Genomic DNA, 16,572 nt, shown 5'->3' on the forward strand with positions numbered 1-16,572 from the left:
GAAGTGACTGCAACAACTACTGTGGAATCTCCCTCCTAAGCGTCACTGGTAAACTGTTCACTTGTGTCATCCTTGGCAGACTCCAGAAGATTGCTGAGAGGGTGTACCCCGAATCACAGTGCAGGTTCCGCGCAGAGAGGTCTACCATTGACATGGTCTTCTCTCTAAGGCAGCTGCAGGAGAAGTGCAGGGAGCAGAGGAAGCCACTCTACATAGCCTTCATCGACCTGACCAAGGCCTTTGACTTGGTCAGCAGGGATGGTTTGTTCAAACTGCTCCACAAGATAGGCTGTCCTCCACAGTTACTCAAGATGATCCAGTCGTTCCACGAAGACATGAGAGGAACCATCCAATATGATGGCGCACTATCGGATGCTTTCAGAATCAGGAGCAGCGTCAGACAAGGATGCGTGCTTGCTCCGACATTGTTCGGGATCTTCTTCGCACTCCTCCTGAAGCATGCCTTTGGATCTTCAACAGAGGGCATCTTGCTGCACACAAGGTCTGATGGGAAACTGTTTAACCTTGCAAGGCTGAAAGCTAAATCTAAGGTGCGAGAAGTCCTCATCAGAGACATGCTGTTCGCAGACAATGCTGCTATAGTGTCTCACACAGAAGACCAGCTTCAAAAACTGCTGGATCAGTTCTCCAAAGCGTGCAAGGACTTTGGGCTTACCATCAGCCTAAAGAAGACAAACGTACTTGGTCAGGACGTTGCTGAATCCCCATCAATCAGCATTGACAACTATATGTTACAGGTCGTCCACGAGTTCATTTACGTCGGGTCCACCATCACTGACACCCTGTCATTGGACACTGAGCTAAATAGGAGGATCAGAAAAGCGGCCACAACTCTGTCCAGACTCAGCAAGAGAGTGTGGAATAACAACAAGCTGTACACTCACACCAAAATGCAAGTCTACAGAGCCTGCATCCTCAGCACCCTCCTTTATGGCAGCAAGACTTGGACCCTGTATGCCCGCCAGGAAAAGAGGCTGAACGTCTTCCACTTGCGCTGCCTCAGGCGCATCCTTGGAATATCATGGAAGGACAGAGTGACCAACACTGCCGTCCTCGAGCAAGCTGGAATCCCAACCGTACACACCCTCCTCAGGCAGCGTTGACTCTGCTGGCTTGGCCACGTCCGCAGGATGAATGATGGAAGGATTCCAAAAGACATCCTGTATGGTGAGCTAGCCTCTGGCAAAAGACCTCCCGGACACCCCCAGTTGTGCTACAAAGATGTCTGCAAGAGAGACCTCAGAGAGGTAGACATCGAGCTGGACAACTGGGAAGAACTAGCAGATGACCGCAGCAGATGGAGGCAGGGGTTACACAAGGGCTTTCAGAAGGGCGAGATGAAGATCAGACAGCTAGCAGAGGAGAAGCGAGCACACAGAAAGCACAATAAGGACTTGCCAGACACCCACCACATCTGCAAGAGATGCAGCAAGGACTGTCACTCTCACGTGGGTCTTCATAGTCACAATAGACGCTGTAAATGAAGTCCTCAATTGAAACTTTAAAGGGCGCGATCCATAGTCTATGCAGACTGAAGGATGCCTACCTACCTTGCTGAAGACGGTCTAACCACTTGCAAGTAAGAAACACCTCACATGACAACAGGCAGTGTTCCATTCACCAGATGCAAACTGACAGGCTAACTTTTCTATTCTATACATCTTTCAGCACAGTCAGACTTCCAAATGCAAAGTCATTCAGGGTCATCATGTGGACATGTGACCCTTCCTTGGGGACCTGAGATTTATAAACCAATGAACAGAGATTATATAGATATATCTCATTATTTATGACAGGCACAGTCCTGAGCCTATATTCCTGTAACAGTTTTAGAACACAATGTGCACAGTATCAGAGGCATGTCTCAGCCAAGAGCAGACATATGGCATGCCTGATTTTTTAAGAATATTTTTGCACTTAACAGCACTTCACATCAGAGGATTGCACTGTGCTCAAAAAGCGTTCATTAACGAAGCCTGACCAAACCCAGGGGAGACAGGAAAGCAGCACCGATTGTGGGTTCTTATTTTGTTCTGGTTTGCTCTATGGATTTTGCATGGAAAAAACCCCCACAAAAATCAAACAAAAACTGATATATTTGATAAGAGGCAAAAGTTAGTACAACAATCATTGTAACAAGCATGAGGCTGAGGACGAACAAAAATACAAGCCTCTACGCTTTGCGGGTTTAACGTCTTCTCCTTAAAACCTTGTCTCAGAGCCTTCTGCAGCCCCACAACACTCCACCGTTTGGGCCCTCACAGCTAGAATGCAATGGAATTGGGTAGACCTGCATTCCCCTCCCACTGCCACCACACCCCAATGTAGGCCGTGTAGGTGGAGTACACCATAGTGGCCCTGCCACTGGACTGGTGCCACCAACCGACCACCAAAGTGCCCCTGCCTCAGACTGCTTACCAGCTCTACCCCAGCCCAGGGCATCTTACCATTGGGAGGTAACCCCATTACCAAGGCTGGGATGCTGCATGTACTCTGCTAATGTCCCCAACAGTACGCTGCCATGCTGGTAACATACTGAGGCACTGTGGCCTCCTGCTGACTCACAGGGGAGCGATGACTGCACCTCTCTTACATGGATGAGTATATAGGTTTCTGCAGTGACTATAAGCAAGAGTTAGCCCTGGATTAGCCATCAAGACCAAAGTTGCCTATTTACAGAAGCAGATTAAGGTTTTCTTGGGCCCTGGCCCACAGCGAATGGGCACCCTGCCACACCCTCCCACCCACAGCCTCATTGCTTTCTGGCCTGTTAGGAACGTTAGTGCCAATGTTAGATCCAGGCTTGTATTTTCGCCTGAAACTATATTACGTTTTCTTTGCCTTTGTCTTCTTACAGACAAATTCTCCCTACCAGGGACAAAGACAGGTCTGATTCATGTTTTTACGTAAACCAAAGGGATATGTCTGTATAATTATGTAACCCCTTTTTCTTTCCTCCCTGGGTTACTCAGGAGCAGGCAGCACTCACTTGTGTGCTTGTGGTGATGTTGGGACAGTTGGGAGTTCCCTTGTCAGCCCTGATTTCTAAAGGTCTGTAAAATGCCAGTGCCTCGACCTGGCTGGCCCCGTACACACTTCATGGTGTGCCTTTGGAAACCTCCAGGAAACTTATTCCAGTTATAATCTGGGTGTAACTTCCAAACAGCAAATATAAATAGCATATATCTAATAGACCAAATTAGAATTAACACACACCCTTACTTCACAACTTAAAGAAACAAGGCTACAGGCTAAACTTGAATAAAATCAATTAACAATATACCCAGAGATAAATGAAACATATAACTAGCATGTACGTTGCCATCAGTTATCCCATCCCAGAGCGTACACTCCTCAGGTGTCACAGTTGGAGACGCTCGCTTGCGTTGGAGCACTGCAGGTGTTCCACTGCATTGCAGACAGCTTGGTGAGGGTTCTGTGCGCCAGTGCAGGCAAGGCAACAAACTACCAGCCCCTCTGACCTGGAGCTGGCCTCTGCAGCACTTTAACAGGCACATATAAAGCTCCTTCCCTCCAGGGTCTCTCATTAGCAGGCTGTAGCTCCCCAGAGCAGTTCCTGGCTGGGAGAAAACTCCACACCTGCCCTGAAGCAGCCTGTTTGATCAGCCTCAACTCTCCAAAAAGAGGGAGGCCACCATCTTCTTCCCCCCACCCAGCCAAAAAGCTCACTTAATCTTCCCTTTTCTTCCCAAAGCCTCATGGGAATTGTAGTCTCTAGACCCAGACTGCAGCACACAAGATCTTCCCAGTAACAGTTAGAGGCTCCTATATAGAGAGGTGCCTACATTTAGAAGAGGTAAGTGCAGTAAAAGTGTTACTTAGCAGGGTGGGCATGTAATACATGGGCACACACCCAAAGATTCCCTCAAACTCCTATCTCAAGGCAAGGTCAAGCAACCAGTCAGGAGGGGCAAAGGAGGTTGAGGGGGAGGTAAAATATTCAAAGACCAGAGAAACTCCTGCCTCTAAGTGTAGTACAACCTCACTCTGTAACCCTCCCATGGGATACAAAAGGGGTGGGCATGAGTCCCCCAGACCTACAATCCTCCCAAAAGAAACATAACTATAGGGGCAGTGGTGAGGGCATGCGTTTCAGGTATGATTATGCCTTCTAAGGAGGGGAAAGGGAAAAATCCAGGGAACAGGGCTCTGCAGCTTCAATTATGGGATTTTTTCCAGCATGTATCCCAACAAACATTGTAGCGTCTGCATGCCAGACTTCTGGCCTGCTCTCTGTCCATTTGACAAGCACCACGGAAGAGGGTGAGAGAAAGCCCTCTTACAAGCCCCTTCCACAAGGGCAGGGGCCATGCCTGTTTTCCCCCTATTCCACCACCCTACTGCAACCCTCTTTGCTCCCTTCTGCCCTAGCCCCACTGCAGCCCCACGGCCAGAGAATTTCTGTCCCTGCACCATTGCCCCAGGGTGTGGCAGGTAGCGAGAGCTCCTCCAATCCCAGGGCTGCAGCAGGGATCCCTGTGTCAGGGCTTCCCCTTCCGTTCCTCTGGAGAACCAGGGTTGAGCTGCTGGAGCTTCCCCTGCTGCTCTGTTCCCTCTTCCAGGGATGAGTTGTGGGGAAGGTAACTGGGGCTTCCATCCTGTGGCTTCTGCCAGAATCAGAGGTTTTTCCGGTCCTGTGGCTTCTTCCAAGGTTGGGGTTACCGAGGCTTCACTGTCCCATGGCTTCTGCAGAGGACAGAGTCTGGCGTCCCACTGGAGCCTCCCACATCCCATGGCTTCTGCCAGGGATGAGATCAGAGGCTGCTGGGGATGGTGCCCCCATCCCACCAGCTTGGCACTGCTGCTGGAGAGTGGGGTCAGGGCATGGGGGCTTCTCCAACTCAGTGTTGTTGCCACAGTGTGGGGTCATCACCCAGTGGCAGAATTCTCTGGGGCTCTCCAGTTGACTGGAGCACTTAGGCCCAGCCCCCATCAGCTAATCCACCACTGCCTGTTTGGCATAGCTCCAAAATTATACAACCTAGCTACCTAAGGAATTTGTAGGCCATCCATCTCCATCAGGTTGAAGATTTACATAGAACTGACCATAGTAGACTTCTCCATCTCCCTTAGTTATTTTGCTGGGGGGCTATACTTGCTGAGAGGTAGCTTTGTTTCTGTTTCACATCCTGTATTTGCTGGACGGCTTTGGTCAGAAATGACGCTGTGCCTCATGTTTAAAATGCAATCAGCTTTGGGTTCATTCTCATCTCCGCTGGCTGGCTGCTGTGTCTAGCCAAAGACCATCGAGCACTATGGCTAGATATCGTCAAAGAAGAATTTCCCAGGAAGTAGACAATGGAAGAAGGCATTTTTTGCCTCTGCTAATATTTGAGTAGTGATAAAACTTCAAACTAGTTTGATAAGCAGAGTGAGGCAGTGTGGTTACTTCCTTACACAGTTTCCATCTGTGTACCAGTGCCCTGGTGTCAGCTCCAGTGACAGTTTTCTAGAGTTTGGGGAATTTTAGTGTTCCTGCGGTTTTCTTGTGTTGGTTTAATTAGATGAATCAATAAAATTAGCAAATGCTGTGAACTAATATATATATATATAATTACAGCAACAAGAACCCTACAATAAAGGAAAAAAGAAAACAAAGAATATAGAAACATTTACATTTCCCTCTGTATTTCCTTTCCTAAATTTTACATGGGTTATATTAACCTAAAGGCAGAATTTAACCTTATAACTTTCCTGTACGTATTCTACAAATATAACTCTCTTGTCCGGTAACATTTGTAATCGAACATGATTTTAGTTAATTGGATGACCACTTATCCAAGTTTTCCACATGCCCATAAAGTTTGCTTACATCCCCCAGTCCTGGCTCTCAGTGTTCTGTACTGTCGTTTAGCTCTAATTTACCCCTATATGTCTTCTAAGAGCCCAGTAAGCAGTGGAAGTGTTGATAATGCTGCCAGACAATGCTGTGGTTCAGCAAATTCTCTTTGTTTGGCACCAGTCAGGTCACCAGGGTGCTAGACTATAGAGGTTCAACCGGTACAATTTCTTGCATAGCATGAGGTTACTCACAAGAGTACAGATAGTAGGATCACGACCTCAGTGTGTAGTCAGCCTGTGGAATTCACTGCCACAGGAGAGTCAAGCTTTCTAAAAAGAACCAGATTATTTTACGAGCGATCAATGATATCTGAAGTTCTGGACGGTAGGGTACAAATAAACAAATCTTTGATAATATATAAGTAATTTAAATGCCATTAAACTAAGGGCTATATGACCCAGGAAGGAATATATTTTCCTCCCACATAGGGAGATGCAACACTTGCTAGGTAAATTACTAATGATGTGGAGAAGTGGGGAGTGCTTGCATCTGGACCATTCAATACTGGCCATATCTGAAACTTTGATACTAGACATGATAAATTCTGATCCAACACAGGAATATAGGAGCTGAGGAATTTCCCAATTAGCTAACTGACATTCTTTGAAAAAGATTCGCATGCAGCTAACTTTGAAATTTCCACAATTATTAAGTTGAAATGTCTATTCATGTATTAACTCTTGCTGGATTTAATTGATATGCTGAAAATGCACTTTCCTTTTCCATCTCCTTCAAGAACAGTCCACTTTTATTATTTCTGAGTTTGTCTAGTGGCAGTGGGTCCACCAGGAATTTTTCCCACCTCCATCTTTCTGGCATCCTGCAGAATGCCTAATGCAAAGTTCTGCATATGTTTCTTTATTAGGTATTTCTAAAACACTGATGTCTACAGGAGGAGAATACAAGTCTCAGCCATTGGACATGCCTGGCTCAGAAAGAGTTCCTAGCATTGCAGAAGGGTCAACTAATAATACTCATATTTACAAACTTTAAGATGGATGGCAAGCAACTATACTACTAAATGAACACAATAAGCAAATATTTCAACGTTTGCTAGCATTGTTTCTTGTAAAATCAATTATATTTTAAGTTACTCATGCTTCTCTTTTGCACATAAGCTCCGTCATATAAAAAAGTAGGAAACTATGCAATACAGCCCCAAACCTTTTACTATATCTACACAATCTTACAATAGCTAATGGGCAGATTTTTGCTGAACCTGGTGTAGCCCAAGGACCCGTGAGTTTCAGCAGCAGCCCTGGGAACTAGAATTTGTGAACTAGAAATTGCGGCATGCTGGGAGAACTCCCCAGTTCCTGCCAGGACATGCCCTCTGCCTCCAGCAGGGTCTCAGCAGAGACTGTGATCTGGAAGCAGTATGCAGGCTGCAGGCAGAGGAGTGGGGCTGCTGAATTCCAATCGTGTTTTGTGTTTTCTGTACAGAATAAGCCTATTCTTGGTGGTTAGTCTGAGGGGGTCTGGTCTGTGGCACACACACCTTAATACACAACACACAGTAAACAAGGAGCCTCAGGCCTAGTCTCCCCAAATTACGTAAAAAATCACAAGGCTCCCCGTATGCTGAATAACCTCACACTGAGCTAGTGAACAGGAAGGGTTATTTACACTTGTCTTTAAAAAACGAGCATGATGTTCAAGTAATTTTTTAAAAACAACAAAAATGCCCAAAGCAGTGTAAAAATACATGTTATATAATGATGGGAAAGAACAGTTAAACCACTCTAGGAGATGTGTTTAGCCAAGTGAAGAGCATCATCTCTCATCGCCTTGTCTAAAAACTACTCGAGTATAATTTGTACCACCATTTCACATTTACATCTCTTCCCAGAAGAATATGCAACTTGCCTTTTAAGGAACTAAACAGTTATGTTGGAAGCAGGAGGTACACACAATCAAATAATCAATAACCAACCAAAAATAAAAATAGTTGGAAGAAAGAGAAATCCTTATCTTCCCATCTGAACAGATTTATAATCCAAATCAATGTTTGCATATTGCCATTCTTCAAAAGCATTGCACTCCCAACCCAGACAGAGCACAGCCCGGAACTGAAAGTCTGCGTGAAAAAGCCTGGGATTCAATTTCAACTTTTGTTTGCTTCTGAATTCTCTTATGAGAATCCCAAACCACTTACATGACTGTCAATCAACTGTCCCAGTAACTAAACCAAGATCAGCGTCATCCTACAATCTACACTAGCTCCTCTTGGAAAACTCATGAGACTCAACAAAATAAAAACTTTTCAGATTCCCCCCTCACCCCAGACACACTTTATATTAGATTTCCTTTCACCCAATCTAATCAAGGCCTGACACAGACAAATAATCTTATTCTGAATTTAGTCAACAGATCCAACTATACATTCACAGCATAGCATGCAACCATACAGAAAGAATGCAAGAGAAAATCCTGATTCTGCAAACTGACCTGCATGGGCTTGACGTCCCAATAAAGCCAAGGGGGCTCTATGTGGGTGCAACAGTCTACCCATGTTGAACAGTTTGCAGAATCAGGGGTCAAGCTTGGGCATGGTGCTGTCGATAAACTAACATGTTGATACCGCAAACCTTCTTAGGATGGCATAATTCTTAAGAATGTTCTACATTTTCTAACAAAGTGAGGGGTTTTTTTCTTGTGCCTTTTAAATATGTAGATCTATGACAGTATTTTCACAGAGCTAACTTCGGAGATCAGCTCAATGAATTTATCACAGAACAATTTCCTGCTTCAGAGATCTATCAGAGCTATTATTGTTCTTAACATTTATATTACAACAGCAAACTGAGGATTGACTTCTGATTGGTTTGCCATTGTGCTACATGCTCTGTAATCCCTGGTCCCTGCCCCAGAAAACTGCTCACCATAAATTCTAATTTTATATAATTATAATACATGTTTGTGGCTACAGCTACACTACAATACAAGTGAGGGAGATCAAAAATGCAAATGAAGCGCTGATTTACAAATCTCATGCCTCATTTGCATAATCTCTTCCGAATGTTTTTCTGGAAAAGATTTTTCCAAAAGCAAAAACAGCAATGTAGATGGGGTTTCTTCAGGAAAAAAAATAGTTTTCAAAAAAACTCTTCTTCCTGATACAAAATAAAAATTCCTCTGCCATTTAAATAGTGTTACAACATATTGTATCCCATGGCCAAGATTTTCAAAACCCCCCAGAGCTTAAATTTAGGATTGCAAAACCATAGTTAGGACGGAGTTTTTATGCATGTGAGCATCCTATTAAAATCAATGAGGCTATACATGTGTATGAAGTTAAGCCCCTGCTTAAATCTTTTCAGTTCATAGCCTTCCTGGTACCTACCTAATATAGTGCAGAGCACCCAACATCTCCCATTAAAAGCCACCTGAGCTGGTGGGTGCTCAGTGCTCTTGAAAAATCAGGCAATATCCTAAATATAGATTTAGGATCTCAATTTGAGACTCCTTGTCTGGAATTCTAGTTGTACATTGAACCTAATCCTGCAAATACCCACAACAGCAGTCCCACTGGACTCAGTGTATTTCTATTTCAATAAATTTTTTTTTTGACAGCAAACAATGATGTCTGATTTTCACACTCTAATTAGGGAGCAAGACAGACAACTTTTTGAAAACTAAATACTATGCGCGCCAGGTTACAGGGCCTAATCCTGAAGTCCCAACTCAATCAAAACTCCTATGAAGTGCTCAGATCCCCATGGTAGAGCTCAACTCAAACTGATCATACTAAGGCAACACGCTCCTTGGCTCCAGCAAGATACACACCCACTGGACAGCGTTCCCTGTAAGATGAGTGTTTGGCAGCCACCCAGGAGAGATTCAGTTACTGGCCAGCTTATTAGTGGAGCACCCACAGCCAGCAGCATGTGTTTCTACCAGCGGTGCACATCTGCACATGCCTCGGTGCACATAAAATTTATTCCACCCATGGTTGGAAAAAATTAGAGGGAACATCGCCACCGGAAGCTAAGACTGCAGGATTGGGCTAAACTGCCTGTTTACAGAGCGTTTAACTTTCAAAATATTGTCGGTCAGTCACAGAAGCGCCCCAGCACCTGAAAACCATACAGAACTCTTATTTGTCAAAACAAACTTCCTGAAATACACTTTAACTTGGGAGAATGATTAGCCCACGTCACCACCCCTTAAATATTCCCATTAAAAACAGAAAATGCTGCTTAAATGTTTTTTTTTAAAAAAAAAATCCGGTTTGCCGCTAAATGCCAGCTAACCACCAAATACAGTAATTAAGTAGGCCAGCCACAAGAATTTCCCATTCAATTAACTTTCCTACATTTTTCACTGATAATATCGTCCTTCTAGAACTAACAAACTGAATGTTTTCTCTAAAAGGCAATAATTTCATTTTACTGTTTCCTTTCAGATTTATACACTCATCTGTAGATGCAATAACACTTTGAGCGCCCTCTTGTGGCATGTACTGTTCTCTGATTAGAGGAACAGATCAGTGAATGGCTGGCTAAATACAAAAGCAGCTTCCCCTCCCTTGGTGTTCACACCTCCAGATCAACTGCTGGTAGTAAGCCTCACCCTTCCTGACTGAGCTAACCTTGTTATCCCCACCTTTGCTCTGGCTTATTTATACCTGGCCCTGCAGATTTCCATGACCAGCATCTGATGAAGTGAGTCTGTGCTCATGAAAGCTCACACTCAAAACTTTTCTGTTAGTCTATAAGGTGCCACAGGACCTTTCGTTGCTCTTCCAGTACATTGTTACGTTGCTCTTCCAGCTATTGTTAACTCCGAAAGAAAAAAGTATATGCAAACATAAAAGATATCTCCACTGCAATCTGGTCAGTCGGTGAAAGAAACCTAGCTCTTCCCTCACCCAGCAAATGATACGTTCATGCTTCTAAGTTATGAAATTGCTATTGATTTTTCCTGATCAAATTTTAGCTGTATTTTAAAAAACTATACAAATATTAAAAGCATGTAGCTGTTGAATACATAAAACTCCCCTGATTTCAACAGGAGTCACAGGTACTTCGGGCTTCAAGTTCAGGCCCAAGAAAGCAAGTCTTTCTTCACTTGACTGCACTGCAAACCACTTCCCACAACACAAATCACTACACAACACCAAGAGGGGGAATGAAGCCCAAACCCCACCTGAGCCCAAACCCCACAGCCCCAAAGCAAGTGTGTCAAAACCCAAGTGCTTCAGCACCAAGAAGAGGGACCTGCAGTCTGAGCCCTGTCATCCACCACCGAATCACTTGCCCCCAGGCAGTGGGACTCAGGCTTTGGCCCCAGGAGCGAGCAAGTCTAAAATACGCCCTGGTGACACGATTAAAAAGGGGTCACAATCCCCTGTTGAATCCCAAACTACAGCCTGAGAACCTCTGAACCAGGGCTTGCTCCCCTGCAAACTACTTTTGCTTTCTATTGCATTATACTGAGACATCCCAAAGGTAAAACTGCAACAAATCTGTACATGCCTATACCACCAGATTATGTCCAAAACACTGCGGTAAAACTTTGCCACTGGGTTATGCAAAAGGAGAGGATCGACAGTGAGGACAAATTTCTCCTCTCTTTACTGGCACTGGTGAAATCAGTGCTCAGCTTCAACTTTTGGCTTTCCTGGCATGTGTTACAGAGGTGGCCCCGAGCTGCAACTTCAGCTCTGGACTCAAAGCCGAAGGATGTCTGAATCCAGATCCTGTCTCTCACACCAATGTCAGATTTAGGCACATTTAGGAGAAGCAAAAATATCAATGGTGTGCACATCTGTGATAAGCTGAGAGGGGGATTTTGCCCTAAGAAAGAAAAGTCCTTTCCAAACCTTCAGTTCTAATAAAGATAAAAGGAAACATCAGTGACGTGTTCTAACATGATGTTCTCTCACACAGACAAATTCTCCCTTAGTCTGCGTGAAACCTCATTTACTAGGGGTTCATGCACTTACAGTGGTTTGTTACCCTTTCCCAGTGTATCTATCCATACAGTTGCTCATTTATTTTAAGTTTCTTATAACCATAAGCAAGGGAGAAGGCACAGACACACTGAGGGTGGCCCAAAGTACAAGCAGGCCAATTGAAAGACTCCCAGTTTCTTCGCTTGGCTTTGGATCTGGCCCCTCATGGCCTTTATTGTTTGTTTATACTTTTGTTTTGTTCCAAAAAGATGTACTGAGTACACTAAAGATAGAGCAACTATCTTAGGCGATATCAACTGTGGGTGGGTGAACAGTTTGTAAAGAGAACCGGAGTGACAATCCTCTGGGAGAATCCTTTTCATACTGTTTGATGGAACAATTTGTTGCTGTCCAAAAGGCAACATAATTTGCTCTTCAAGAGTATAGCACCAGATGAAGACTCACCCCAGCAAAGCTGGAGGGGGAATGCAGAATGGTATCAGAATAAAAGGAAGTCACCCCAAATCTTCACACATACTTCAATGGGGAGATATCATTTTTACTAAGCAGATTAAAGATCTAGAAAATATGGCCTATGAGAGAAAATTTAGAGAACTGGATTTGTTTAGTTTGGAAAAGAGAAGGCTGAGACGGGACATCACGGCAGCTTTCAAGTACCTAAAAAGGTGTTACCAGGAGGTGAGAGGAGAAAAATATTCTCCTTAGCCTCTGATGATAGCACAAGAAGCAATGGGCTTAAATCGCAGCAAGACAGGCTTAGATTGGACAGCAGAAAAACTTTCTTGTCAGGGTGGTTAAACACTGGAATAAATCGCATACCGTGGTTGTAGAATCTCCATCATTGGAGATATTTAAGAACATGCTGGATAAAATTTTGATATGGATGGTGCTTGGTCCTGCCATGAAGGCTTGACCTCTTGAGGTCCCTTTCAGTTCTAGCTTTCTATGATTCTAAGCCTTTTGGACATCCAGTCCTGTGCATGATCATAGAAACACTTGGCCAATACCTTTCTTTGTATATTCACTTTCACTCTTTCCAGGAGATTAATCTATTTCGTAACCAAACCTGGGAGGAAGGGGAAGGTTCCAAAACAGAATGTCTCCAGTTCATGTTGAAACCAACCATCTGACTGTTTTTAGCACCAAGGTCTATCTAGCAAACTCAATCTGTGCACAAAACTCCCACTGTCAAAAGGCAGAGTCAGCAACGAATTTCAACTCAATAAAGTTACTGTAATTCTGTAAATACATGCTCAGTTGTTCAGTCAAAATGTATGGCCATAAAGAAATCTGATGGGACTTAAAATGCAAAGAGAGATTGCAAATAACAATAGCCTTGTTTAGCCTAGAAAGCAATTAGAGGGGAAAACACTGAGATATTCAAACTGTTGAAGATTATGAAAAAAGCCCTTTTTGTTTACCCTGTTCCTTGACAGTGAAGAGTGACTTGAAAACTGCAAGTACAATATAATAAACACAAGGCAGTATTATTTAACATGATGTATAGTCCTGACTACAGATAACACTAGGTGGGATAGGAATTGCCCCACTCAAGAGGCATTCATGTTGTTGCAGGCAATATAGAACTCCCTGCAAATGAAAGATTTCGGGGAATCCAACAGTGCTGCTGATTTCCAAAATGTGTGAATGATATTATGACCATGACAACGTGAGCCATTAAGTAAAATAAAGATCATCTAATCTCATGCTTTAGGGTATAATACTGATTACCTGCATGAGCTAGGAAGGCTTCCCTAGCCCCATCAATCAACGTACAATTAGCTTGGTGCATTATGGGCACTGTTCCCTGTAGCTGAGCACTTGGGCAGCCACCCAGGAGACAGTCAGGTGCTGTCCAGCTGATTGACAGAGTGCCCATAGCCATCCACAGCCAGCAGCATATGTTTTTATTGGTGGGGCACATTTGCACATGCCTGGTGCACGTAACAAAATTTACACCACCCATGGATGGAAAAAAAATGAGAGGAAACATTGATTATGGGGAGTTGCTGCACTTCTCCAGCATCAGAAATCAGCCACTAGAGGAGGTAGATTAGAGGGATCAGTGGTTTGATCCCAAATGACAAACCCCATGTTTCTATTTTTGGTCATATTTAAATTAAATGGAAAATAACATATTTTTAAAAGTACAATTAAAAAACTCCTCATGAACTTTTCTACTTTTTGGTACATTATGCCTTATCAAACTTTCAATAGGAAGCCCATGTGGTCTAGAGCAAGAGACTAAGAGATCTGTTGCCAGCTCTGCCACTGATTTCCCATGGAACCTTGGGCACAACAATTGGACTGCCCATGCCTCAGTTTACTCATCTTTAAAATGGGATTCTAATACTTATTTGTATCTTCTTGATGTTGTTGTGAAGCTAATTATAAGTCATCCAACTCTTGGTGCTTCTGAGAGCAAAGGTGCTACATAAAATCCTGTTATTTAATCTTTCATTTAAAATTCTGGTGAGTGGACTGCTGCAAGAAACCCCAGATGTCCATGATCCTACCACCACAGAACTAAACACAAGATCAGCAGCAAAGTACGGCACTTTATATTGGTAAATATTAAAGGAAGACAAAAGCATGTACTGGTTTATTATGAAACTGACATTTTAAAACCAAGAAGAACATTCTTCAACCAACAATTTTAGGTCCCAGTCCTGTTCCCACTGAAGGCAATTGCAAAATTCCCACTGATTTCAATGGGACCAGAATCAGCCTCCAAACATCAAATGTCAAACAGACCCAACATAATCATACCACTTCAGGCAGAAACATGAAATAAACTTAGCACTGTGCAACAGAACGCATGGACTATTGCTTTATGGGACCATCTGAGCATTAGCGTATTTCTTAAGGATATACCCTGCAACCTTTTTGTTTTCCTCTGCTCTGTCCATGTGATGCAATTAATGCAAATATGGCAGCACATAAATTGTCAGTGCTGGACATCGCAATGCTGATCTGAACTTTTGTAGTCTAAAGAGAAACCAAAGAGAGTTTCAATATGCCAAATGCTGAGGTCCTTCTCCCATCTTTATTCACAAACACTCCAATGGGAATTTGCCTGAGTAAAAACTAAGGAGGAGGTCAGGATTTACCCCCAAAGTGTCACCTAAATTTTGTTGGAGGGATGATCTGTACCAATTTCATTACATGAATATGCCTGTGTATGATATTCTTGATCACGTTTCCTAATGTGCTACCAGAGTAGGAGATTCCAAAGGCAGTGAATAATTTTATGGCCATGGAATTTTGGAAATCCAGCAGTCCTGCAATTATACAGAAGAGTCTGCGGGCATGGAACTGTTGAGAAGACACAGAATGTATATACAGCCACAGGATTACTGCCACCCAATTCGCTATAAATATCCTACTAGCACCTCTGCAACAGAAATTAGTTTCAAAGTGTGAGAAAACTCTAGGGGCTTTTGACCAACAGAAGCACAAAGAGTAGGGCTATTAGACAGAACCATTTTTGAAGACAGAGACTGAATCATATAGTAAAGATACAGTTTCAAATTATCTTTTGCATATTTATCCTCTGAACCAGTTGATAAAGAACTCAAAATATTTAATGCAATAAATAATTAAATAACAATATCAGTTGGCAAGAACTAAACAAGGCATATAAAAATAAAATAAAAAGGTCCTGAAAGAAAAGCAGCAAAGGCTAGCTAATCAGATATCTAGAGATTAAAATCTGTTCTCTATAGAATTTATTTTTATGGGAAAGTAACTCCATATTTTGCTATTTTGGTGGTAATACACACGCACAAACCCACTTTTTTCATGTTAAACACACGGATAGCTGGGATCAAAAAGCTGAACAATTTTACAGTGAAAATATCCGTTCTCATTTGTGGTCTGCGCCTATTTCTACTAAAGTGTGAGGCACTTTTATTTTTAATTAGCTTGCTAAAGTTGCCAATAAAACCGCCCGGAAAACTTCAGAAATTAACCAAAACCCTCAGATTAAGAGGGGAAAAACGCTGCTGAACGCACGAGGGATTTTATTGCTTCCTGATCTTCACCTGCTAAACCGTTCCCACAACACAAACCCTCCAGGGAGCGGGGCTTGTTACTGCACTCAGTGGGGGCCGGGTGATTTTATGTTTTGCAATGAAAAGCAAATGCATAATAAAAGTTTCCTTCCCGCGGCCGCGCACCGCGCCAGGCAGGGGAGCAGCCAGCACGGCTGGAAGGAGCTCAGGAGCACACCCGCGGCTGGAGGGCTGCAGCCGCCTCTAACAACACCCAGCACCCCAAAAAGTTGCGGCGATCACCCCGCCCAGCAGCAACGAACTTTCCCCCCAGGCGCCGGGCGGGCGCGGCTGGGACCCGGGCAGGGGCGGCTCTTACCGCTGGAGCGCCGGACGATGTTCTCCAGGAAGGTGTTCTGCGGTGCCACCAGCCCTCTCTTGCCACCCGGCATCCTGCGCCTGCAGAGCCGGGCTCTGGAGCTGCGGGCGCGCGGCGGCTGCGGGGGGCGGCCGGGGAGGTGTCTCGCGCCCAGTGCCGGTGAGTCGCTCCGGCGAGGATGGAGCAGTTCATGGTAGTAGCGCTCGGGCGGCGAGGGGAGCCCAGACTGTGGCGGGGCCGCACGCCGGGCTCGCGAACCGCAGGCTGCGGGACGATTGCGCCTGCGCGCCCGCCCGGCCCCGGCCGCTGCTGCCGGCGGCCAGCATGGTCCCACGAGCTCGCCCGCCGGGAGCGGCGCGCGCTCAGCTCCCCGGGACAAGGAGCTGCCCCCACCCGGGCT

The 16,572-nt window shown here is 44.4% G+C and overlaps 1 protein-coding gene across 1 annotated transcript in view; it reads right to left on the bottom strand.

Annotated features, from left to right (window-relative positions):
- The window catches only part of KCNH5 (potassium voltage-gated channel subfamily H member 5), a 234,387-nt gene extending 218,142 nt beyond the window's left edge, over positions 1 to 16,245 (bottom strand). The window contains exon 1 of the mRNA XM_074998679.1: positions 16,173 to 16,245. Within this exon, the coding sequence (XP_074854780.1) occupies positions 16,173 to 16,245 (73 nt within the window). The remainder of the gene's footprint in view (positions 1 to 16,172) is intronic.
- Between the last annotated feature and the right edge of the window lie 327 nt (positions 16,246 to 16,572).

The sequence above is a fragment of the Carettochelys insculpta genome, chromosome 6 (genome assembly GCF_033958435.1).
Source record: "Carettochelys insculpta isolate YL-2023 chromosome 6, ASM3395843v1, whole genome shotgun sequence".
NCBI lineage: Eukaryota > Metazoa > Chordata > Testudines > Carettochelyidae > Carettochelys > Carettochelys insculpta.